This window comes from Cygnus olor, chromosome 16, assembly GCF_009769625.2.
Source record: "Cygnus olor isolate bCygOlo1 chromosome 16, bCygOlo1.pri.v2, whole genome shotgun sequence".
Lineage (NCBI taxonomy): Eukaryota > Metazoa > Chordata > Aves > Anseriformes > Anatidae > Cygnus > Cygnus olor.
Window position 1 is genome coordinate 15,055,026 of NC_049184.1, and position 23,975 is coordinate 15,079,000.

General features: G+C 69.1%; 3 protein-coding genes across 7 annotated transcripts; 2 read left to right on the top strand and 1 right to left on the bottom strand.

Moving 5' to 3' along the window:
• Positions 1–1,017: 1,017 nt before the first annotated feature.
• Positions 1,018–9,797, top strand: ANGPT4 (angiopoietin 4). The gene is made up of 9 exons (XM_040575899.1): positions 1,018–1,531; positions 5,546–5,701; positions 5,928–6,049; positions 6,344–6,576; positions 6,801–6,916; positions 7,132–7,233; positions 7,311–7,477; positions 7,974–8,104; positions 8,191–9,797. The coding sequence occupies exons 1-9, from the start codon at positions 1,226–1,228 to the stop codon at positions 8,349–8,351; spliced, it is 1,494 nt and encodes a 497-aa protein (XP_040431833.1). The 5' UTR covers positions 1,018–1,225; the 3' UTR covers positions 8,352–9,797.
• A 2,549-nt stretch (positions 9,798–12,346) lies between these two features.
• Positions 12,347–21,582, bottom strand: FAM110A (family with sequence similarity 110 member A). Of its 3 annotated transcripts, none has more exons than XM_040575902.1 (2): positions 21,248–21,582; positions 12,347–14,176 (listed from the first exon to the last, which is right to left on the bottom strand). In XM_040575902.1, exon 2 carries the CDS (start codon positions 14,123–14,125, stop codon positions 13,100–13,102), a length of 1,026 nt encoding a protein of 341 aa, XP_040431836.1. In that variant the 5' UTR covers positions 14,126–14,176; positions 21,248–21,582; the 3' UTR covers positions 12,347–13,099. The 3 variants fall into 3 exon arrangements, with proteins under 3 accessions (XP_040431836.1, XP_040431834.1, XP_040431835.1); XM_040575900.1 differs by lacking the exon at positions 21,248–21,582 and adding an exon at positions 16,600–17,050; XM_040575901.1 differs by lacking the exon at positions 21,248–21,582 and adding an exon at positions 15,322–15,441.
• SLC52A3 (solute carrier family 52 member 3) lies at positions 21,057–23,821 on the top strand. 3 transcript variants are annotated; one of them, XM_040575905.1, is made up of 5 exons: positions 21,598–21,737; positions 22,163–22,883; positions 22,947–23,233; positions 23,344–23,467; positions 23,560–23,821. In XM_040575905.1, exons 2-5 carry the CDS (start codon positions 22,206–22,208, stop codon positions 23,770–23,772), a joined length of 1,302 nt encoding a protein of 433 aa, XP_040431839.1. In that variant the 5' UTR covers positions 21,598–21,737; positions 22,163–22,205; the 3' UTR covers positions 23,773–23,821. The 3 variants fall into 3 exon arrangements, with proteins under 3 accessions (XP_040431838.1, XP_040431839.1, XP_040431837.1); XM_040575904.1 differs by lacking the exon at positions 21,598–21,737 and adding an exon at positions 21,057–21,172 and having other exon boundaries at positions 22,163–23,233; XM_040575903.1 differs by having other exon boundaries at positions 22,163–23,233.
• The last annotated feature ends 154 nt before the right edge of the window (positions 23,822–23,975 follow it).

The window sequence follows — 23,975 nt, forward strand, 5'->3', positions numbered from 1 at the left end:
CTGGGGCCCCGCACTGGCCGTGGGACGGCTGCGCCGCGTGGGTGCGCAGCCGCTCGGCATCCTGCCACCCTGTGTGGGTGCACGAGATGGGTGCTGGCACCCAGCCGGGACAGCACGGCCTCACAAGGGCATTTCGTTTTATCCCACACCCCGGGGTGAGTGGGGAAGAGCGGGGTGGCCTGGGGACACCCCTCCATGGGGCGGGCTGAGGTGGGGGCTTGGGGACCGGGAGGTGCCCTGAAGCCACCAGGGGCTGCACCGCACCTCCTCGGGCAGGCAGGGACATCCCTGTGCCAGCACGGCAGCATGCACCCAGATTTGGTAGATCACGGGTGGAAATGGGGGCATGGTGTGTGTTTGGAGTCAACCCCCAACACTGAAACACCCCTGTGAGGCTGGGGGTGGGGGGACACCCCAGGGTGTCCCCGTCCCGCACAGCTCAGCCACCACGGCAGCTCCTCGCTCTGCGGGTCCGGGGTCTGCGTCCAAATCCGGGGCTAAAGGAGCAGCCCAAGCCCCCTTGGGACAGGAGGAAAATGCTGGCTGAGCCCTGCATGCCCCCAGGGACCCCACACCAGCACAATGCCCTGCTCACAGCACCCCCAAACCCCACATGGGATCCAGCTGGATCCCACCACGCTCAGCTGGGTCCCCACGGTCCCCGCGGGCTCGTCCCACGGCCGGAGCAGCCGAAAGCAGCGCTCGGCTTCCTCCCCTGATATAAATAGCTGGAGGCGGGGGGAGTACGGCCCGGGGGGACCCGAGGGTGACAGGGGGCAGCGGGGGTGGATGGGGGGACCCTCTGGGAAAGGGCCGGGGGGCTCGGGGCTGGGGAGGGCACTGCGGGGCTGTGGGGGGTAGGGGGCCAGGGGTGGCCGTGCGGGGAGGGCGGGCGGCCGGACTTTGCGTGCGTGAGACATGTAAAGATCACGTGTGAAACTTGATCTCCCCGCAGCGGGCTCGGAGGAGAGAAAAAAGATAGAAGTATTGTTTTTAAACAGATTTTTTCCTTTGTTTTTCTTCTCTTTTTTTTTTTTTTCCCCTTGCAAGGGCTGAGCGAGACCCAGCCTAGCGATAAAAGGCCGGGGCGGCTGGAAGCCTGCTCAGAGCGCGCCGGGAGGAAATGCCGAGGGCGCAGCGCCGGGGCTGGGCGCACAGCACCCACTGACTCCTCGCACCCGCAGCACCCCTGGGTGCCGGGGGGGGGCCGTGCCGTGCCCGTGCCATGCGGGCGCTCGGCCTCGTCCTGGTGGCGCTGGCGGCGCTGTGCGCGGCTGCAGCCCAGCGGCGGGCGCTGGATGGGGGCGGCCGGCGGCGCTTCCACCGCGTGCAGCACGGGCACTGCAGCTACACCTTCGTGCTGCCCGAGGCCGACCCGGTGCCCTGCCCGTCCAACGCCGCCCCCAGCCCCTCCAACGCACTGCTGCAGCGGGACTCGCCGGCCGGCACCGCGCAGGCCGCCCGCGGGGCTGCCCAGCGCCTGCAGCACCTCGAGAGGATCCTGGAGAACAGCACCCAGTGGCTGCTGAAGGTAGGAGGTGGCGGGGTGCTGTGGGGTGGGGAGAGATATTGGGGAGGGTGGTGGGTAGCGGGTTGCCCCCCACATCTGCCGTACACCCGCCAAAGCTGCTTGCTGCGGCCAGGTCAGCGCCCCAGGGCCTGATCCTGCCCCGGTTTGTTCCCCAGAGGGGATGGGGAGGGTGCCGCGGGCGCTGCGGCTCACCGGTGCTCGCTGCCCTGCATCCCCCTGCCGTCCCCACCACGGGTCCTCTCCTGGTGCCCACCACACCGGTGGTGCCGGGCACCCCGTGGGGCTGAGCGCTCCCCATCCTGGGTCAGGATGCGGCCCTGCTGGGAAGCTGGCGGGTAGGCTGTTGGCAGGCGGCGGAGCGAGGAGCCCAAGGGCAGGGGCCAGCGAAACCTCTCCAGCTTCATAGTTCTCCCCGTTATGGGCTTCGCAAAAGCTTCTGGCACCGGGTGAGGCTCTGCGTGGGAATCACAGCTCCTGGCCGGCCGGCCCCACAGGGCACGGGGAGCCTCGCCGGAGGGGCTGCAGGACCCACCGGGGGGCCTGCGGGCAGCAGGAAGGGACCCCTGCGTCATGGGGACCACTGCCCACCCCGGGGAACCCCCCCGCTGTGCTCCCCCAGCCCCGGCCCCGCAGTGCGAGGCAGGAAGCGGCTTTTCCTTTCCGAGGTCTCGCCTGGCGCCTCCTGACCCCGCATCTGCGGCCGTGCGAGCGGCCGCCTGCGTCACACCCGGGAAGAGCTCCCGGGAGGCTCCCCCCGGGGCCACGTCCCTGCAGTGCCCGTGGTGAGGCTCGTCCCCGGCTGCCACCCGCCCTCGAGCCGAGCAGCACCGCCGGGGACGTGGAGAGCAGCAGCAGGCACGCGTGGGGACACCCAGGGCTGTCCCCTGTCCCCTCCTCAGCCATCTCGGACCGCAAATTCCTCAAGAGCTGCACCCCAGCTCCTCTCCAAGCCAGCTCTGGGTGCCGCAGAGGGACCGGTGAGGCCAGGCTGGTGGTGACCAATTCCCCCCGCTGCGGGGCTGCTGCTCCAGCAGTGCTTGCACACCTCAGCTCCATGGACTCCTGGGGTCCCTGCGCCCTGGGGTCCTGCCACGGGTGCTGGATGGGGCCTGCCTGGTGCTGCCCAGCCCCGCTGGGTGCTGCTCAGGCCCGGAGCAGGCAGGGTGACGCCGCACACCTGGGCAGCTCTGGGCAGCGGTGCCCGAAATCACGGTGCAGGAGCAGGGCGCAGCGGCCGGTGCCCGTCCCCTCCCGCAGCACGGCCCCTCCAGCAGAGGCAGCTTTTTTTTTTTTTTTTTTTTTTTTTTTTTTCTGTTTCTTTGCTTTCCTTATTTAACTGGAACTGCGCAAGGAGGCTTGTTTTGGTTGGACTCCAGGCCTGAACAAACAAACTGGGCTCGAAGGAGGCACCGGGTTTGGGGACAGATTGTAAACAACACCAAATCCCTGTCTGCCAGCGGAGCAGACTCACGCTGTGCCCTGGCCCGTGGCTCTGGCAAGGTCCCCCCAGCCCCTTTGGCCCCCCCCCCAGCCCTTAGCAGGGCTCCCCACCCCACCAGCCCCTTCTTCTGCCACCACAGACCCCACTGGGGACACGGGGTGCCCGGTCACCGTCTCCAGGCAGCCGAGCACAGCCCAGGAGGGACAGCTGGGGACACCAGTGAGGACGTGGCATGCAGGCTGGTGGCACTGGCTGAGGACACGGGCACTGGGTGCCTGTCAGTGCCGCCAGCCCAGCCAAGGGGCCGAGACCCTGCGGGGACAAGGCCTGGGGCAGGAGCCCGCGGCAGGAATCGGGGCCGGGCTGGCCTCAGTGGCGGCCCTTTGGGCGATGTGTCCCCAGTGCACGGACAGCGGTGTGGCCGTTTCTTTGGTTTTGCTGCTGTGCAGAAAACTCTTGTGCAGGCTACGAATTTTGGCAGTGCCCGCTCTTGGTCTCCTGCGCCAGGCTTGAGCAGGGCTCAGGACCAACTCGGGGCCAATCCTGGGCTCAGCCATGGTCGGAGCAGTGCTGGAGCTGAGTCCCCTGGTGTCACATTGCCAGGGGCCCCAGGGATGGGACCAGCAGCAAGGAGCTGGACACCTTTGTGGCCTGGGCTGGTCCCACTGGTGTGTCCCCCCCTGCCCAGCTCCCCCCTTCCCTTCCCTGCGGGGAGGGGACCCTGTCCCGGGGCTGGCCCAGTCCAGGGAGCGTTTTGGGGTGACCCGCAGCCCCACGGCCCCCTCCTGGGGTGACCCCCAGCCCCTCTTCAGTTCCTCTTCCTTAGGCAGAGCCACGGTCAGGGGCACCCCCAGAAGGGGCAGGGACCCCAAAAGAAGCACCGTTACCAGCTCGCAGGGAGCAGCCGGGGCCGGGGATGGAGCCAGGCTCTTTCTCAGGTCCCGTGGCTGTGCTCAGCCCCCCCCCCCCATGCCAGCCTGACCTTTTCCACGGGTATGTACTGCCCTTCACTCAGAGAGATGTTTATTTTGAAAAAAAGGCAAGATCGAGAGGGAGAAAAGGCCTCCCCGAGCCCTGAGAAGCAGCAAGATTAACGACGTGGTTAAAGGGAAACTCTCCAGCAATCACTCAGCTGGGGAAATGTTTTCCAGACCCGGCTCTCAGACGCTCCCCGCTTCCTCCCCGCCGCACGTCCCTGCGAGGGAAGCCCCCGGGGACGTGGGCGCAGCCGCGGCTCCCGCAGCCCGAGGTGCCCACGCCGGGATCCTCCTTCCCCCCTGGCTTCATCTCCCATCCCCAGGGGGGTTTTCTGCACCGTCAGCCCCCCAAGCACTTGCAGAGGGGCGATGCTTCCTGCTGCCTGGGTCTGCAGAGGAGCAAGCAGCACTATTTCACCTCGCACAAACAAGTGCAGCGAGGGGCTGGGAGCCCCGGCACCGCTGTGCCACAGGCACTGGGACCGGGGGCTTTCCTCGCACCAGCTCACGGGGGGCAGGAGCCACCTGGGTGCGGGGCCGCGGGCAGCGCAGGACCCTCGGGGTGGGAAGAGCCGGGCAGCCCCGGCGCGGGGCCGCGTTCCCAGCGTGGGCGGCAGCGCGTCCCTTCCGCTCCCCACGGCCCCTGCACAGTGGCCGGGGGTTGCAGCCCTCGCCGGGCTGTCACCCTGGAGAGGGGCCGAATGGAAACCTCGTGGTGAGCGCGCCAGAAATAGAAACCCTCTGGGAAGCGCCTGTCCCCCGCGGGCTGGGAAAGCGGAAGCCGTTTCGGAGCCGTGTTCGCGGCCGGCTGCTTCCCAGCCCCGAGCGCTGCCCCGCCGTGGGGCAGCACCACGTGCCGGAAAAGCTGCTGTCACCGGTGGTGGGGACGATGGCAGGGGGCTGCCACCAGGCCTGGGAAACCGGCTGACAGCTGGGCTAATGCCGGTGCCGGTGCCGAAGCTGGTGCCGATGCCAATGCTGATGCTGAAGCTGGTGCCAAAGCCAAGCAGGCCCCCTTGGCCAGGCAGCAGCTCCAGCACAGTGGCACACACAAGCCCATCCAGATGCCAGCAGGAGGAAAGCCCCTGTTTGGGACCCCCCCCGCTGTAAATCCCAGCCACCCCACCCAGCCCTGCTCCCCACAGCCGCCCCTGTGCCACAGCCCTGATCCCCAAACGTGCCGGTGCCGGCAGCTCCCCGATGGCGTCCCCTCCTGGGGCTGCACCACGGCATCCCCCCGAGTCACCTCGGGGTTTGCGAGCACTGCAGCAGGAGGGCGAGCAGCAGCAGCACGGGCAGGGATGGGAGCAGCTCCCCCGGCTCAGACACGGGGGAGCGGAGCCCTGCGAGGGCACGGGACGGCGCTGCCGCCGCCGCAGCCGAGGAACCTTGGCGGCGATGCCTGGGGCTCCCCCACAGCAGCACAGCCGCAGGCAGCCCGCTCCATCCTCCCGATGACCTGCGAAGCGCCCAGGACGGGTCGTGCCGTGCTGAAACACTCCCAGGCTGCGCCAGACTGGAGGATGGAGGCTGTGGTGAGGCTGGGTACGGGGCAGCTCCCCGGCTGACCTGTCCCGTCCTCGCTGCCGTCCGCAGCTGGAGAGCTACATCCAGAGCAGCATGAAGCCGGAGATGGCGCAGCTGCAGCAGACGGCGGTGCAGAACCAGACAGCCACCATGCTGGAGATCGGCAGCTCCCTCCTCAACCAGAGCGCCGAGCAGACCCGCAAGCTCACCGACGTGGAAGCCCAGGTAGGCGGCGGCAGGGGCACACGGTGCGCGTGTGCCCGTGTCCCTGCTGCCCCTAGGACCTCCGTGTGGGGCAGGTTCTGTGCTGCTAAAAGCGGGGAGATTCCCCAAGGCGGTGCTGGTTTAACGCACCGGTGTGCACAGGGGGGGCTGCCACCGGTGCCTGGGGACACCGGGGACGTGGCAGGACGCCGCTGCCCACCCCAGCGCTCCCCCTGCTCCTGGGCAGGTGCTGAACCAGACGTCACGCATCGAGATGCAGCTGCTGGAGAACTCCCTGTCCACCAACAAGCTGGAGAAGCAGCTGCTGGTGCAGACGAACGAGATCCACAAGCTGCAGAGCAGGAACAAGTAAGGGTCCGGGCCTCTGGCAGCTCTTTGGGAGGGCTGGAGCCCCTCCAGGGCTCACTGGGGTCCCTGCGGGTTGCACAGCCTCGTCACAGCCCCCTCGGTTCCTCCTTCACCTTCACCCCTCCCTAGCTAAGCGCACCCACGAGCTGCCAGGTGCGGGGTGCGAATTGCCAGGTGCCCCTGGGGACGGGAACCGCTCGCAGAGATGCCAGGGAACCACAGCCAGGGCTTGGGGCCGCTCTGCTCCCCGCTCAGCCCCTCGCCCCCCCGTCACCACCGCGTGTCCCCTCGCAGCATCCTGGAGGTGCGGGTGCTGGAGATGGAGGCGAAGCACCAGGCGGAGCTGGCGGGGCTCCGCTCGGAGAAGGAGAGGCTGCAGCGCCTGGTGAGCCGGCAGAGCGGCACCATCGAGGACCTGGAGAAGTCGCTGCTGGCGGCCAGCGCCAACTCCAGCCTGCTCCAGCGGCAGCAGCAGCAGCTCCTCGAGGCGGTGCAGGGCCTCGTGCGCCTCGTCTCGCAGGGCAGAGGTGAGCGGGGCGAGGCAGCGGGATGGGGGGTGCTGGGGACCCTGCGCTGGCAGCTGCACAGCTCTCACGGGGGTGACTTCACCCTGAAAATGAAGAATCCCAAGAGAACCTCAGCCTTGTGTCCCCATGGGAAGGGCCGGTACCCACCCCGGGGTGCACGCCAGTGCCTTGTCCAGCCGGGGCAAATGCCCCCACCGGTGCTAACGCCTCCCCTCTGCCTCCAGCCCTGCTGCCCAGGGAGGAGCAGCTCTTCCAGGACTGCGCCGAGCTGCGCCGGGCCGGCTTCCACACCAGTGGGGTCTACACCCTGCACATCGCCAACCTCAGCGAGCCCAAAAAGGTGAGCGCAGCCCCGGGGAGGGCTCCCGCTGCAGCACCCAGGGGTGCTGCTGTCCCCAGGTGCCACCCGACGCGTGCGAACCCCGTACCAGTGGCACCACCCGTGCTGCACCAGCACCAAGCCCGAGGATGGGAGGTCCCCGGGCACCCCCGAGCCAGCCAGGACGTGTCACCCTGCTCGCAGCTCGGCCACAGCCCCTCTGCTCCCCGCTGCAGGCGTTCTGCGACATGGAGACGGACGGCGGGGGCTGGACGGTCATCCAGCTCCGCGCCAACGGCAGCCTCAGCTTCCAGAGGAGCTGGAGGGAGTACAAGCAGGTCTGTGCGGGGACGGGGACGGGCCGGGGCACCCCCATGCTCACCGCCCGCGCCCACCCTCCCCGTGGCTTCCCCAGGGCTTTGGGGACGTGGCGGGCGAGCACTGGCTGGGCAACGAAGCCGTGCACCTGCTGACGAGCCGGGCGCCCTACGCCCTGCGCGTGGAGCTGCGGGACTGGGAGGGCAGCCAGGTCTATGCCCACTACGGGAAGTTCCAGCTGGGCAGCGAGCGGCAGCTCTACAGGTAGGAGAAGGGCATCGAGTTGTCCCTGACCCCTGCTGCCCCCAGCCCCCAGGACTGGCACGGCTCCCTGCGGGTGCCTGGGGGGGGCGCAGGGCCCCAGGAGGCTGCAGGGTTCCTGGTGGGGCTTCACTGGGATTCTCAGCAGATCTCCTCCCCAGGGATGTGGCTGTGCTGCCTGCCCCTTCTCTCCCCAGGCTCTCGAAATCCCAAAGCGGATTTTTAATGCCTGAAGTTGCATTAAGGCCAAGGGATTTCCCACCCCAGCGAAGCGCGGTGCTGGCAGGCAGCCGGGGCACTGGCAGCCGCTCACCGCTCGTGCAAACGGGCTCGTCCCCAGGCTGCTGCGTCCACGTCCTCGTGGGGATGCCACATCCTTGTGCTGCCAGGGACAGGGGCTGGGGGACACAGCAGGGCCCGGGGGCTTTTTAACCCCCCCTCCCCAAAGCATCTAGCGGGTGCTGATGGCACGCACGGCGCGCGTTGCCCTCGGCCGCAGGCTCTCGCTGCAGGACTACAGCGGCACGGCAGGGCAGCAGAGCGGCTTGGCCCTGCAGGGCACCAACTTCAGCACCCGCGACGCCGACAACGACAACTGCCTCTGCAAGTGCGCCCAGATGTTGTCGGGAGGTGAGCGGGGGGGCCGGGCTGGGGTCCCCTTGCAGCCCCCCGGCGCCCAGCCCCGCGCCACGCTCCCGCCCCGCTCCCTCCCGCAGGCTGGTGGTTCGACGCCTGCGGCCTCTCCAACCTGAACGGCATCTACTACCCGGCCCGGCACAACATCCGCAAGCTCAACGGCATCCGCTGGCACTACTTCCAGGGGCCCAGCTACTCGCTGAAGGGCACCCGCATGCTGATACGGCCCGCGGGCTTCTAGCGCGCTGGCGGACCCCGTGCCGGCCCCGACGGAACTGAGCCGCCCGGCTGCGGGAGCTGCAGGGAAGCTTTTCCCCCAGTTATTATTTCTCACTCTTGTTTCTCTCGTCCCCTGGGAGCCCGTGCGGAGCGGCAGCGGTGCCGGGAGGGAGCCGCTCGCCGTGCTGAGGAGCTCGGGGTTGCAGGACCCATGGGGGGGCTCTGTTCAGTCTGAGCGTACATAACCCATCCCTCCCCAGCTCGGATCCTCACCACCCACCCGTGTCAGTGGGGTTTCCGGCTGCCCACACCACATCGTGAAGGGACGGGTGTCTGGGAGCCCCGGCACCTCCTGCGTGCTCAGCCCGGAGGGGCGGACAGCCTGGGCTCTGCCTTTTCTCTCCGTTTTAGGGCATTGCGTTTTGCTTTTTTGCCACCGTTCTGCTTTCCGCAGGGGTTCAGCAGAGCTCGCGTGCGAGCACCCTGGGAGCTCAAGGCACTGGTGGCATCTCTCCTCCCTGCAGGGCATGCGGCTGTCCCCTCCCGCGTGCGCCGTCCCCGTGCGAGGGGACAGCCAGCCGTGCACGCTGGGCGCTGCTCCTCGCAGGATGGGGCCGGCGGGAAGGGACGGGGGCGTTCCTTGAGGCACAGGGGACCCGGCCCCGGTGCGATGGGTGACGGCCCCGGGGCTGGAAGGTGCTGGCAGGGGGGGCAGCAGCCAGGGAGGGGTGGGATGGGGCTGGGGGTGGCACCTGGGGAGAGGGGCTGCGGGGCGGGAGGAGCTGGGGGCAGGGGGCAGTGGAAGGGGGCTGGAGGCTGGGGGTGGCTCGGAGCTGGGGGATGGAGGGAGGGGAACGGGGGTGCTGGCAGGGCAGAGCCCGCCCGTGCTGCTGGCTCCAGCCCCCGCAGTTGTGTGTACGTGGCAAACCCAAACTTGGAGACCAGTTTGGTGACAGCCTGGAAAGTGCGGGGCGAAACACAGCCGGGTTTCCATCTGCTGAGAAGAGCCCCCGCGCCCGCCTGTGCCCTGGAGCTTGGCACGGAGACGCTTTTATTTTTGTACTAAGAGATATTTATTGTCCAAGAGCTGCGCCGGGCAGCACCCGCCCCCGCCCCCAGCGCCGTCCCTGCCCAGGAGCGAGGTGTCCCTGGACCCATGGCGTGGGGGGGGGGGGTCCGTGCTGCCCCTGTTTCAGCAATTTGGGCAGGAGCAAGAAGTTGGTGATCTCTACTTGCAGGAAGGTGGTGGGAGAGGGCAGGGCTGCGGCACCCTGTGCGTCCCACCCAGGGGTCTCATGGCCATCCCATGCAGGGCTGGGACCCCCAGGCACAGCTCCCACCTTCACCGAGGGCTCCGGCAGTGGTGGGGACGGGGGCTGTGGCCGCGGGGTCACTGCTGGGGACAGCGCGGTGCTGCCTCGGCCCCTTGTACACAGCACGTACGGACTCCACGTAAAGGGACCTTTCAGCAACAACCTTGTGATGCCTGGGTCATTTGGGGAGGAACGAGACCCCAAACGTGCCCCCCGCCCTGCACACCCACCTGGGGAAGGGGCTGCTCCGCCCGGCCCCATTCCTTCCCCTCGTGCCCCGCTGAGCCCGGGCAGCTCAGTGCATGGATGAGGCTCGGTGCTGCCGGCTCGGAGCCCAGCCTGGCACCCAGCCTGGCACCCAGCGCTGCCCATCCCCGTCCCCCTCGGCCCTGCTGCCGCTAGAGGTCCCCTGCAGCTCGGTGACCGCCCCGCAGCATCCTCGCCCATAGGGGACAGGGGTGACACCGGTGCCCCAGCGGCCCTGGGGACTGGCGGTGGTGGCAGCTGCGGAGCAGGGACCCCCCTGACCCCACTGACCCCGCAGCACCCAGCCCGCAGGCAGCCCCCCAGGCCTGCCCCCAACCCCGTTCTCAAGGCCTTCGCTAATTAACACTGATTAAAACAGGCGGTGCAGCTGCCACTTCCCACAAGGTGCTCATCGGTGGGGCCGTGCGTAGTAATTAAAAAATGGAAAATGCATTAAAGGCGGGACTGCCGGGAGGCTCTGCAGGCACGGCCGTCCTGGCTGCAAGCCCTGGGCCCCCCCCCATGCCCTTTGCTGGGGTCCCCTGTGCCCAGCTCCCCAAACCCTGGTGCTGCCATTTCCTTGCTCTCCCCATGGGGCACCCAGGGGACAAAGCCCCGGGCTGTGGGATGGGGGACACGGGAACGGGCAGGGTGAGGGCCACGGAGACCCCCCTGCGGTCATTGCTCCCCACTATAAATACCCGGCGGGCTCAGCTGCGGCTCCGCTCCGAAACCGGAGCTGGCGGGGAGGCAGCTGCCAGGGAAAGTGATACCGAGCGTGGGGAGTGAGGGTCCAGGGCTGTCCTCCCTTCCCCCGGGGGAGCGTGGGGCCAGGGCTGTCCTCCTGTCCCCCGCAGGGACACACGGACCGGGGGGGGGCATCCCCGGGGGCCCACGCGTCGCCTCGCCGTGCCTGTGCCAGGGTTGTGCGGCGAGGGACAGATGCCGCTGCCTGGGGAGCGTGGATCCTCCTGTCCTTGCATCCACGTGCACGCAGAGTTTGCACACGCGCATGCGTGCACACACACGTGTACTCATGCACACGTGAGCACACGGGGCTGGGGCTGGCTGCACAGGACCCCAGAATCAAACCAAGGCTGAGCGAGGGCAGCAGCACCCAGGGGGCACAACAGGGGTGCTCAGCCCCTCTCCCCAGCAGAGGGTCGACTGCGGGGGGGCTTCTCCTTGGCAGCAGCAGGTAAATTTAGCTCAAGCCCTGGGACACGCCGGGCCGAGGAATTCGGCAGCACAGCCGGTCCCAGCCGGCATCAGCCGGGAGCGGGGACGTGGCTCCCGCAGAGCTTCCCTGGGGGCGCAGCCCCGTGTCCGGCTCCCTGGGGAGCCACCAGCACCCCGAGCACCATCATTACAGGATCCCGTGGGTGCGCGCTGCCTCCCGAGTTGGCCGCCCTGACTCACCGGCCACATCCTGTCCCCAAATCCCTGGGTGTCAGCGGGGCCCTGGGTGGGGGCCCCCAGACCCGCCCGGGCTCTTTTGGGGAGCCGAGCGGGTTCTGCGTGTGGGGTGGGGGCTCTGGGCGGCCAGGCACCATGCGGGGAGTGGGGCTGGGCTGGGAGCTGCTTCAGCCCTGCTGCCACGTGCTGCGCGGAGCACAAATCCCCGTTCCTCCCTGCTCTGTGCCAGGGTTTGCTCCTCCGGCTGCGAGCATCCCAAACCCTCCTGCACCCTCTGTGCCCGCAGTGCGAGCACCGGTGCCCTTGGTGCCCCTTTCCCCAGCAGCCCACGTGGGCAAGGTTTGCACAGCACCAGGGGCACCTCCTGCCTTTCCCCTTGCAAGGAAACTGGGGCTGCAGGAGCCCGCAGCCACGCGAGGCTGCCCGGGGAGAACACGCGGGCGCTTTCATCTTCAAAGCGCTCCCTGCACCGGCTTTCATCCCTGCACCTCCCCAGTGCCTGGGAGGTCCCTGCTATCGCCTCCTCATCTCGCAGCCCCGGAGCAGCGAGGACACGGCCAAGCTCCGAGGCGCTTTGCTGGAGCGGGCGCGAAGGCAGCGCCCGGCAGGGCCGCTCGGTTGGCGCGGCGCTGGCTGCGGTGCCGAGGGGAATCCCGCGGCCAGGCTCTGCCGGGACCTGCCAGACCCAAACACCGCCCCGCCGCGCCCTCCGGGCCCCGCGCTGGCACGGCACGGCACGGCACGGCACGGCATGCACGCTGCCTGGCACCCATTGGCTCAGCACCGCCAGGGCCAGAGGCAGCGCCCCTCACGTTGGCAACACCAGGAGAAGTTTGCAGGGAAGGGGCCCTTTTTGACCCTCTCCTCCCCAGTCCCCAGCACTCAGGGGATGCCCAAACGCAGGCGCTGCTTCAGCTCCAAGGCCCAGCCCCTCTCTTGGCCTCTGCCCGGGTAATTCCCGTGAAGGCGCCCTGCCAGGGCCCTCAGGCAGCAGCAGGGATGTCCTTCCCCACCACATCCAGAGACAGCCACACACAGGGCATCCAAAGCAGAGAAATTTAATAAAACCTTCTCCATTATTATCACTTTTTTTTTTTTCTTTTACAGATCACACATCAGGAAAAACAGTAGAAATGAGGAAGAGACTGATAAAACCATCTTCATAAATAAGAGAGCACAGCATGCCTGGGCTTTCCTGCTGACAAACAAAAAGGGAGACACAAACGCACGCACACGCACACACACAGAGGCCTGGGCTGCTCCAAGGGGAGCTCAGTTCTGGCCTCCCTGGCAGAGCACCCAGCTCCTCCAGGACATTAGGATGGGGGCCACCAGTGACCGCCCCCCAGCTGCGGCTGCATGCATCCTCACCCCCTGGCCACATGCAAGGACCCCCGACGTGCCCCCCAGGGTGCCCATGCACTCCTGCAAGCTGGGACCCCTGGAAGCAGCCGGGATGCCCCCTCTGTGCAGGTGGGACTGGCCGTGCACCCCGCAGCCCAGCCAGCAGGATGCCAGCAGGCACAGCCATGTCCCCAGCCCTCCGCGGGCTGACGGGCACCTGGGTGCTGGCTTCGGGGCCCTACAGAGCCAGCTCCGTCAGGAGGCAAAGCACTCCCCGGGAGGACGCGCGGCTGCTGCACCCGAGCCCTGCAGCTGTAACGCAGGGCAGCAGGGACGAGGCACGGTGCCTGAGTCCGAGGGTCCGAGATGTCCCCACCGCTCCAGGGGGCACGGTCTGCCCAGCGCCTCCTCCCTGTCCGGCATCGGCACCGTGCGCTGGCACGCAGCGGTGCTACACGTTGGAGACCTGCTGGGGCTCGCGGGCCTGGCGCAGCCCGTAGAGCCACTTGATAACGCGGGCGTTGCGCTCCACCACGGAGATGCCGTAGGGCATGCGCTCGGCCGGCCGGCCCTCCGGTGTGGCCGCGCTGCGGGGCGAGCGGCCGCCCTCCGAGCTGGCCGTGCTGACGCTGTGAAACTTGACGGACACGATGTCGGAGCTGGCGCGGGCGAAGTGCTCCGCGCCCATGTCCCGCACCTCCTCCGGGTCCAGGCCGCAGTAGTTGAAGAAGCGCTCCAGGTCGGCGGTGGCCCGCGAGAAGCGGTCGCTCAGGTCCGACTTGGAGCGGTGCAGCAGGGTTTGCCGGCGGGCGCTCTCGGGGCGGCTGGGCGAGCTCAGCGCCGGCGCCGCAGGCAGCCTGCCCGGGGCGGGTGACAAGGACACCGGCGTCACCTGGCCGGCGGGGGACACCCTGGCGGGCAGAGCCCCGCAGGGCCGCACGTCCACCCTGCGCACGGCCACGGTGCCGGAGGGCTTGGGGGCGGCGGGGCTCTCCGGTGCCTTGCCAGCCCCCTCCGCACCGGTGCCCGGCGCCTCCGCCTTGCATTGCCACTCCCGGCCCCGCGGGCTCTCCGCCTTGGGGAAGGGGCTGTCGCAGATGTTGATGAGGTTGTTGAGGATCTCCAGGTTGAGGGAGGTCTTCGTCCCGCCGGCCTCCGAACGGCGTGGTCCCGGCGGCGTCTTACGGCTCGGGGTGAGCATGGCCCGGCGCACGCCCGGGGCGAAGAGGGGCTGCTTGAGCAGCGGCGGCTTCACCGGCTCCTGCTTGGTGCTGGCGACCTGCTGGCTCTTCACGTACTTGGCCTTGTCGGCCTCCAGCCTCTCCACGGCGCTGGGTTTCCGCGCGCCCGGCTCCACGCGCCGTCGGAAATACTCGGGGCCCTTGTTGAGGATGCGGATGGGCATGGCCGAGGTGAAGGGCGCCGTCACCGCCGCCCCCTTCATGGCATCGCCGGCGTTCAGCGCCTCGACGGGCATCGTCCGGGCGGGCGGCGGGGCGCGGGGGGCGCGGGGGGCACGCGCCGCGGGCTGCAAGGAAGGGACCAGGGTGAGGGGTGTCGGTGGGGCGGCGGGCGCTGCCTGCCCACGCCCGGGGCCCCGCGGGCAGACAAAGGCCCGAGCGGCTGCGCGGGGCTGTGCGGTGCCGCGCTGTCTGCTCCGGCTGCGCCGAGCTTCCTATTTCAAGGCAGGGACCACGCCTCCGGCAGCCGTCCCCGAAACGGAGCCCGGCCAATCCGCGGAGCAAAGCCTGCTTCAAACGGCACCAAGGCCAATGGGGCCGCGGGGAGGGCACCCCGACATCGGCACACGGGGAGCCCCGGAAGGGAGCACGGGGCTGAAGCGGCTGCGGACCCTCGGCGATGGCCGTGCTGGGGTGCATCACCGTGCCGGGGGGGCACCGCCGGCCCCGTGCGCCCACCACCCCACCGGGCTGGGAAACTGGGGGTCCCCGCTCTTTGCAGCTCCCCCGGTGCTCAGCCCCCTTGCAGGTTTAGTGCAGAGCCCCCCTGCCTGCAGCTTGCCCCCCCCCCCCCATCTCCTTTTGGAGAGGGGTGCCATGGGGAGCAAGGAGACCTGGGGGGGGGGAGAGCAGACCCCCCCTGCCTGCCCCCCCCCCCCCAACCCCCCTCTGCTATCTGCAACAGTGGATGGGGAACGAGGGCAGCACGTGGGGGTCCTGGGACACAGCACACTGGTGCTGGGCTGCTCCCAAGCATCATGCTTCCACCGTGAGCCCCCCCACAAAAGCCCAGGGGGGTTCCCAGCCATGTTTCCCCTGCCAGCAGCCGTGCTGGAGGCCCGTGAACCCCGCACCCTTGGGAGCCCGCCAGCCACAGCAAGCACCCGCCTGCCCCAACGGTCGCGCTGAGGCAGCTGCCCGCCCACAGGGGGGGCCCAGCCTGTCCCGTGCCCCCCCCCAGCCCTCCCACCTCGGTGCCGCGAGCAGCCCTGGCACCATCCAACCCTTCCCCAGCTGCTCCGAGAAGCCCCCAGGATCCCCCCCCACCCAATCTGGGGCTCTGCCACCCGCCTCCCCAGGCAATGCTCCAGCCCGGCCGAGCACCAGGGTGGCTGCACCCCCCCCCCCCCGACACTGAGCCCCCCAGCCCCGCACTGCCCGGTTTGGGGCACGGGCAAGCCCAGGGGATCTGAGGGCGAGCCCAGGCACTCACCAGTGCAGCGGGGGGCACAGCGGGGCCAGCACGGCCCCACTTCCTCCTCCCACAGCGGCCCCGAGCTGGCTGCCTCACCTGTGGCCGCTCACCTGCTTGCACAACTTCCTGGGTACAGCCCACGGCACGGCGGCTGCGGGCGGCAGGAGCCGGCCCCAAAGCCCCACGGCCCCACAGTGCCCACCAGCCCGTGCCCACCACCCTGACCCCCCGGCCCCGCTGGGGTCCCTGGTGCATCCAAGGGGACGCGCCGCTACAGGTGAGCAGCCAGGGGAGGCTGGGTGTCCCTCTCCCTGTTCCTGTCCCCGTCTCCTGCCCCAGGGGGGACACTGCTTGTCCGCGTCCCCATCTCCTGCCCCAGTGGGGACATTGCTGCCTGACCCAGAAAGCGTCTGTGGGGGCCAGGCAGGCACGTGGGCAGCTGGGGACAGTCCCAGTGGCAGCACAGAGCTGGGGGTGGCTTTCTGCAGCCCTCCACGGGGAGCCCAGCGCTCCTCCCCAGCAGTGCAGGGCACCGAAATCCTCGCTGGGCAGGGACAGGGACAGGCAGGGCCCCCCCGGCTGGAGCCCTGCCCACACGCCCCATGGCAAAGCAGGGCTAATTGCAGGGACCGGGGGCGCTGAAGCCCAGAGGGGAGATGCCCAGGGGCAAACCCCGCTGCAGCCGGCCCCGCTGGGAGGAAATCACCGCCAGCCTCCCCCGAGGCCCTGCGTCACCCAGACCTGACGGAGAAGGGACACGAGAGCCTGACTCACCCCCTCTGGGTGCTTTCCTGGGTGCGGGGAGCAGCTGTCAGCGGGGTGCCCGTGCAGCAGCACCCCTCGTGTCCCGCACCCCACGGCAGCACCCTGCCAGCAGCCACCCCTGCTGCCCCGCAACCTGTGCCAGGCACGGGGAGAGCTCCCTGGGGAGCACCTGATGGGTGAAGGGACGAGCACGCAGGGCTTGGCTCCCCACCACAGCCCGCCATGCCCACCGTGGGCTCCCCTTCCCTGCCAGCAAGGACAGCCCGGCTGGGCATGACCTGCTGCTCCGCATTCCTGGCGATGGGGAGCCGCCAGCCCGGCACAGCCACCCCGAGCGGAGCCGAGCCGTCCTCCAAACAGCCCGGAAAACAAAGCCAGGTTTTTGCCTGCCCCAAGCCCGAACGGAGCGTGGCCACCCAGGCCCCGAGGCTGGCCACACAACTTGTGCCCAGGTAATGCCCGGCCACGGTGACCCTGCCCTGTGCTGCCGGCACGGGACCGACACGGGACGGCACCACCTCCACCACCTACCTGGATCTGCCCTGCGCTGTCAGAGCCCCCCCGGCCCGTGCTTGTCCCGTGGTGGCTCGGTGGCCCCGTGCCTGCTGCCTCCCCGCACTGTGGCCTCCCCTGCTCCCTGCAGGGCTCGTGGGGCACTGGAACGGGTCTGCCCGTGGCGGGGCGTCTCACGGCTCCCTCTGAGTCACCGCTGGGAGAAGACGCCCTCCGAGGCAGCCCGGTGCTCCGAAGGGATTGAAAACACCTCTCCTTGCCAGCGTGCACGCAGAGGCACGGGGCTTTCCTCCACGCCAGGCCACGCTTTAATTGCGGCTGCGTCATGGAGCGTGGCCGTGGCCGGTGACGTCCCGGCGCCGGTCCGAGAGCAGCCGGCAGTGCCGGTTGGGCAGCGTGGATGCAGGAGCGCTCTTGTGGTTCGGTCGGGAAGGAGGGAAGGGCCCCGCCGCAGCTGTGCAACCCGAGCCAAAATGTCCCCAACCACCCCCTGCCCTCACCCTGGCAGGGATCGGACCCTCCCCAAACTCTCACGGCTGGCCCAGCACGCGGGCAGCCGCTGCCTCTGCAGGGACAGGTCCCCTGTGCCCGCACCGGCCCCAGGTCCAGCCCCAGGCCCCCGCAGTCCCAAAGTCCAGCATGTTTCTGTGCCTCCAAACAAAGCGGCCCAGCCAGTGGAACAGAGGGAGGTGACACAGCGGAGCAAGGCCACCGAGCCTGGAGCCACACGGAGCTGCTGGCCTGCGCCCAGACCGGTGGCACCGCAGCTCCTGGCGTGTCCCCGCAGCAAAGCGCAGCTCCTCGGGGTGGGGGCTGAGCGTTCGGCCCATCCCGCACGGCGCTGCAGGAGCTCCGGGACAGCAGGGCACTTTGCAAACTGCCCTTGGAAGCAAGACAAGGAGCCGACGGGAGAGAAGGGCTGGGCGAAGCTGGGAAAACAAACGCCAGAGCTGCCCTCTGGCTTGGGGGATTCTTTCACATAAAGGTGGATCTGCGTGACAGTTTCAGCTGGAAAAGCACCGCCGGGTGCCGCAGGTGGGGGCAGAGCCATGGGCACCTGCCTGGCGCGAGCGGCCGGGCTGCGTCCCCCCCGTGCCAGCAGCACCCATGAGGGCTGCAGGAGGCGGCTGCAGGCAGCTGCCTGGGCACGCCGGGTGCTTTCGGAGCAGGGCGTTGCAGCCAGACAGCGCCCCGCTGCCTCGCCCTCCCCGGGGGGCAACCGGGGATGGATTTGGGGAGGGCGGCCCAACGCGGGAGCACGCCCTGAGCGCCCCGTTCACCGCCTGTCCCGCGGCTCTGGAGCAGGCGGGGACGGGGCAGGGGTGGGTGGGCGCCGGTGCTGGCTCCGTGCTCACCTCCCACGGGTGCTCGGGGCTGGGTCCCTGCACGTGCAGCTTCCAGGACCCCCCCAGGAGTGAAACGCAGCCGTGAAAGAGCAAAACAAAAAAAAAAAAAAAAAAAAAAAAAGAGCTCAGAGGCCAAATCCTCCCTGTAAGAGCTGGGTGGAGATGGCTGTGGGTGCCTGGCATCACCCCGCGGGGCTGCAGGTCCCTGGCACGGGGCCCAGCTCAGCCCCTGGATCCGGGGAGGGGTTTGCTCACCCTGTCCCTCCCCAGCGCTGGCAGCTCCCCACGGGACCTTCCTTCCGCTGCCACACTCACCTGGCGTGTGTTAATTCCTGGCGTTTAATTAGAGCCAGTCACCGAGACGAGCCTACAAACAGCTTTGGAGCTGGGGAATGGACCCAGCATCATGCAGCGGCCCCGTGCAAGCCACCGCCTGTCCCTGCTCCCTGCCTCAGTTTCCCCACTGCTGGCTCTGCCCAGGGCGGGCGCAGGGAGCTTCCCAGGGGCTGTGGGGCTGCCAGGGGGGGCTCTCATGGGTACGGCCTCGCTCCCCATCACCCTCAGGGCTGGATTCTGCCCAGCTCTCCGCACATGTCCCCGCAGAGAGCAGCCACGCTCGGGGCTGGAGCCGCGCCGTGCCCGGGTGCGGGGGCCCCGACAGATGGGGACGTGCCGGGTGCGAGGCCTTTGTCTGAGCAGCAGCACGGACCCGCAGATGGCGGCGGGGCGGCTGCAGCGGGGCCGGGGCCGGGGATGTGGCCGAGGCCTGGCGAGCGCCGTGCCCTGGGGATGCGGCCCCTTTTGTTGGGCTCTCACCTCGGGCAGAGGCCCCTTCCCCAGGCGCCCGGGCCAGCTTTCAACTTTCAACTTGACCTGCTCCATTCACATGGAAATGGGATGCAAATGGCGACGGGGAGCTGAGAGGAGGAGGAGGATGGAGGGGAGGAAGGGGCCATGGGCAGTGACCCGCCAGCAGGTCCCCGCACCCTGGCCAGGCTCCCCGGTGGTGCCCATCCAACTGGGCCCCTGGACTGGGAAAACTGAGGCACTGCTGGATGGGGTTGCACCCGATTGCCTGGGGGGGCCAGGGGTCCCCAGGTTGCGGGGGGTCCTGGGGCTCAAGGACGGAGCCCCAACTCTCCCTGGCTGCTCCTCCCCACCATGCCCACCCGGGGACCCCACCGCATCCTCCGGTGCCCCTGCACCCATGGGGGACACGTGGGGAAATGGAGGGGCTTCCCAGTGGGCCTGCCCGGTGAAGTCCCGTGGAAGACTGCTCGGTGACCAAATGTTGCCATCTGCCTCCGGGGCCTTCTCTCGCATCTGCCGGGGTGCAGAGGGGCCGGGGCCGGGGCTCAGCTGCTGCACGACACGGGGCGGCGGGACAGCCTCCCCCAGGCATGGCAGGCGGCACGTGCCGGCAGGATTTGGGCGAGAGGCATGGAGCAGCGGTGCGGAGCTGAGCCCCATGCCTGTCACCCCCTTTGTGCCCCCCCTGCCCCTGCGACGAAGCCAATTAGCCCTGGGGAAAGGCTCGCGGAGGCTGCACGGCTCCTTTGTGCTGCCGAATTAACCCAGGACAATCGGCGTCCCCACTGGGAGCAGGGGGCTCAGCTGCACCAGCCCAAGCCCCCCCACACCATCCTGGAGCTGCCACCCCCAACACGGGGCCCAGAGACCCCGGGAACCCCAAAGCATGGGCCCCCACCACTCCTGGACCCCACATGGGGACAGTGGGGGCAGGACTGCGCCTGGTGCAGGGGCTGGCTGCAGACCCCAGGGGGGCTGAGCATGGGCAGAGCGGGCAGGGGACAGGCAGGGGACAGGCAGGGGACAGGCAGGGGACAGGCAGGGCATTGCACAAGGCAGCTGCAGCCTGCTGCAGCCTGCTCGCCCAGCGACACCCTGTGGGTGCTGGGGGAAGAGCCGGAGCGAGGCGTCCCGGGGAGCTGGGTGCCGGGACGAGCCAGCGCCAGGCTGCCACCGAGCCCAGCTGGCCTCTGTCCCCCGCAGCCCGCCAGCTCCCGGGTGATGTGAGCGTCTCGTCCGCCGGCTCGTGGCATGGCTGAGCGCCCGGTCACGTCCCGCAGGGTCAGCAGGGCTGGTGGCAGTGCCAGAGGAGCGTTTGTGCATGACACGTGCCCGGTGGGACAGTCACATCCCGGCCACGCACCCCCCAGGGGGACAGCCACATGCTGGCCGCACTCGGTGTCCCCAAGGCACCCGGCACAGCCCGTGGCCCTGCAGCGATCCCAGCCGCTGCAGAAGCTGTCACTCGGTGACGTTTGCACCCGCAGGAAGCAGCCCGAAATAGGTGGGACAACATTCAGCTGGGGACAAGGGCAAAGTCTGTGTCACGGCCAGGAATAATCACCGGCACCCGGCAGAGTCAGGGTGCGCGGGGACAGCGGCAGCTCTGCGGGGAGCGCCTGGCATCGTGTCCTGGCAGGCGGCGAGCACGGGGCTGGCCCTGGCAGCACGCGGGGACACGAGAGGAGCGTGGCCCCCAGGGGCAGGACAAGGGCTGGGCTGTCCCCGGGCTGGCAGGGACAGGGCAGGAGGGGACACGGCTGGACTTTGGCCACCAGGGCTGGGTTTGGAGCTTAAAGGCCCCCAACAGGCTGCGCGGGGCGAGCTGGGCTCGGTGGCAGGGAGAGGTGAGTGGGACCCGGTGGCCGGTCCCATGCTGGCCCAGGGACGTGGGCTGTGCTGGCAGACCCAGGGGACCCACGAGTGCTGGAGGAGGGGGGTGAAAGGTAGGGGAACCCTGAGCCCCAGCCCCCTCCAGCTGTTCCCATTCCTGCAGGGTGGGCAGGGGTCCCTGGGGCGGGTGGGCAGGATGGGAGCTGGTCCCCCTGCCCCCCCTGCACTCATCTCTCCAAGGACCACCGCAATTCTCCCTAATCCTTTCTTATGCTTTGAGTCTCACCTCGCCCTGCGCCCGCAGCCGGCCGTTCCCACGGCTCGTGAGCCCCCCCAGGACCTCCTGCGCCCCCCCCGACCTGGGACAGGTGCCCTGAAACACGGCACCGGTGCCGAGCAGGAGGCATGAGACCCGCGGGACCCCCGCCAGCTGCTCCCCGAGCCGGGGTGACTGTGCCTGCTGGGACCAGGAGCAGGAGCACAGCGTGCTGCCACCCATCTGCATCCGGAGGCAGTGACGTGCCCGGCTCACGTCACGGCCCCGGCAGGCAGCAAGGACTCGCTGCCGCCCGCGTGCTGCCGCCGGTTCCCCCAAAAGCACAGTGAGTTTCCCCAGGGGGAGATGCCCCGGCGGTTCTCCGGGGACCGCTCAGAGCGGGAGCCCGGCTCTTCCTCACCTCCGCTCCCTCCCAACGTCCCCGACACCTCCCGGGCAGGATGAGGCCATTTGTGGGCCGTTGCCGTGGCTGGGTTCAGCCCCAGGAGACCAGGATCCTTCCGCCAGGGCTCAGCCCTGAAGTTGTGGCCGCCCGTCCTGCACCCCCTGCCCGCCGCGGGGCTCAGGGACAAGGACATTGGGGGTCCCCCCCGTCCCCGGGAGGCTGGTGGGGAGCGGGCGCAGGAGCCTGGGCACACGGAAGGGGAGCAGGTGCCGGGGTGGGCAGGGGACGTGGCGTGGGGCTGACTCAGCTCGCTGGTATGAGCCAGGGCCAGTTTTGCAGGTGGGGCCGCGGGGCCCTTCTCCCCCCGCGGTGACCGGAGCCTGCCGGGATCGCACGGGACCGGCGGGGAGGAGACGGGCGCTGCTTGGCGTTGCCCGCGGATGCGGTGGGAAGGACGAGGCCTTGGGTCCCAGGAGAGCGGCTGCCCGGGCCCCGCAGCCCCCAGGTGAGATCCACCTGCCTCCCATGCCAGGCCGTGCCAGGCCGTGCCAGGCCGTGCCGTGCCGTGAGCTGGGTCAGGTCCAGCGCGCTGCCAGGTCCCATCCGGGCTCCGTGCCTGGCGCTGCGTGGCCTTGGCTCACCGGGACGGGGCCCAACCCAGAGCAGGGCAGGTGCCGCAGGCAGGGCAAGGGGGATCCCGCGGCACCAGCTGCGGGGAGCAGGAGGGGGTCCCGCGGTGCTGGGGGGCGTCTCGCCCCCGGGACAGGGGGGTGCTGTGCTGGGCCGTGCCACTCCCTGCGTCCTGCGCCTGCCTGGCAATAGGGGAGGAGCGGCTGTGGCTGCCTGCAGGGGAGTGAGACGGGCAGGGGGGGCCGGGGTAGGGGTCCGGGGGGGCTGAGCCGTGTCATTGAGCCAGGCCTCTCCCCACAGCACAGCGGTGTCGCCCCGGGGTGGGGGCGCCAGGCCCTGAGCCATGGCGCTGCTCACCCACCTCCTCGCCTGCGTCTTCGGCACGGGCTCCTGGGTGGCCATCAACGGGCTGTGGGTCGAGCTGCCGCTGCTGGTGACAGTGCTGCCGGAGCAGTGGGAGCTGCCCTCCTACATCACCATCATCATCCAGATGGCCAACGTGGGGCCGCTCTTCGTCACCCTCATGCACCGCTTCTGGCCCGGCCTGCTGAAGGAGGTGGCCGTTATCTACGTGGTCGTGTCCCTGGGCGTCATGGCCTGCCTGCTGCTGGCCTTCCTCTGGAACCAGACGTCCCTCATCGCAGGGACGCTCCACAGCACTGCATTCCTCATCCTCACTTTCTTCCTGGCCCTGGTGGACTGCACCTCCTCCGTCACATTCCTGCCCTTCATGATGCAGCTGGAGCCCCAGTACCTCACCACCTTCTTCATCGGGGAAGGGCTCAGCGGGCTGATCCCCGCTCTCATCGCCCTGGGCCAGGGCTCTGGCATCTCCAGCTGCGTCAACGTCACCCGCTTGGTCAACATCACCTCCGGCAACAAGACCGTGGAGAGCGTTATCTTCCAGATGGAGACTCGCTACCTCCCAGCCAACTTCTCCACCCTCCTCTTTTTCCTCCTCATGACTGGGATGATGGCGGCCTGCCTGGTGGCCTTCTTCTTCCTCGCCAGGCAGCCTAAGGTATGGGAGCTGTCGCAGCAGCAGTTGTTTCCCAGCACCATCATACTCAGTTCCTTTGACCAGATCCCCGAGGACGGAGCTGGCTCGGGGCGAGGCGGAGGCTACCCGTGCCCAAAGAAAACCAGGCGGACCATGGAAGACCACCTGGAGACGGTCTCCTACCCGCTGGCCAAGCTCACCTTCATCTACCTCCTCATCGCCTGGGTGAGCTCCCTGACCAACGGGGTCCTGCCGTCGGTGCAGTCCTACTCCTGCCTGCCCTACGGCAACACCGCCTACCACCTCTCGGCCACCCTCAGCTCCATGGCCAACCCCCTCGCCTGCATCGTGGCCATGTTCCTGCCCGGCAGGTGGGTACGGAGCCCCAAAACAGACCCATTTTGGGGTGCTGGGGAAGAAAAGGTGCCTCCTCCCTGGGCTGGGCTGGCATTCCCCAGTGTCACCCGCCTGTCCCTTGCAGGTCCCTGGCCCTGCTGGGCGCCCTCACCTTGGCAGGGACAGGCTTTGGTGCCTACAACATGGCCATCGCGGTGATGAGCCCCTGCCCGCTCCTGCAGCAGTCCCAGTGGGGCGACGCCGTCATCGTAAGTCTTGGGGGTCCCTCAGCCCCGGGGAGGTCTCGGGGGCCACCCCACGGCCCCGCAGCCCCGCTGACCGCTCTCCCCTGCGCCACCAGGTCCTCTCCTGGGTGCTCTTCACCGGGACGCTCTCCTACGTGAAGGTGATGGCCGGGGTGATCCTGCGGAGCCGCAGCCACAGCGCGCTGGTGTGGTACGGGGCGGTGGAGCAGCTGGGCTCCCTGCTGGGCGCCCTGCTCATGTTCCCCCTCGTCAACATTTACGGCTTCTTCACGTCCGCCGACTACTGCAGCCTGCAGTGCCCGGCGTGAGCGCCGCGTCCCTCTCGCGTTCAAACAAATAGAAGGAGATTGCTCAGCCCTACGGCCTCCGCACCGACCTGCTGCCCCCCCAGCACGCCCCGCGGCACCGCGGCCCCGCACCCCTGGGGGCACGGAGGGGCTGCCTGTGCTGTGTCGTTCCCCCCCTCCCCCCCCGCCCCGGGGCTGCCCAGGTGCTCCATATCAAACCAGCA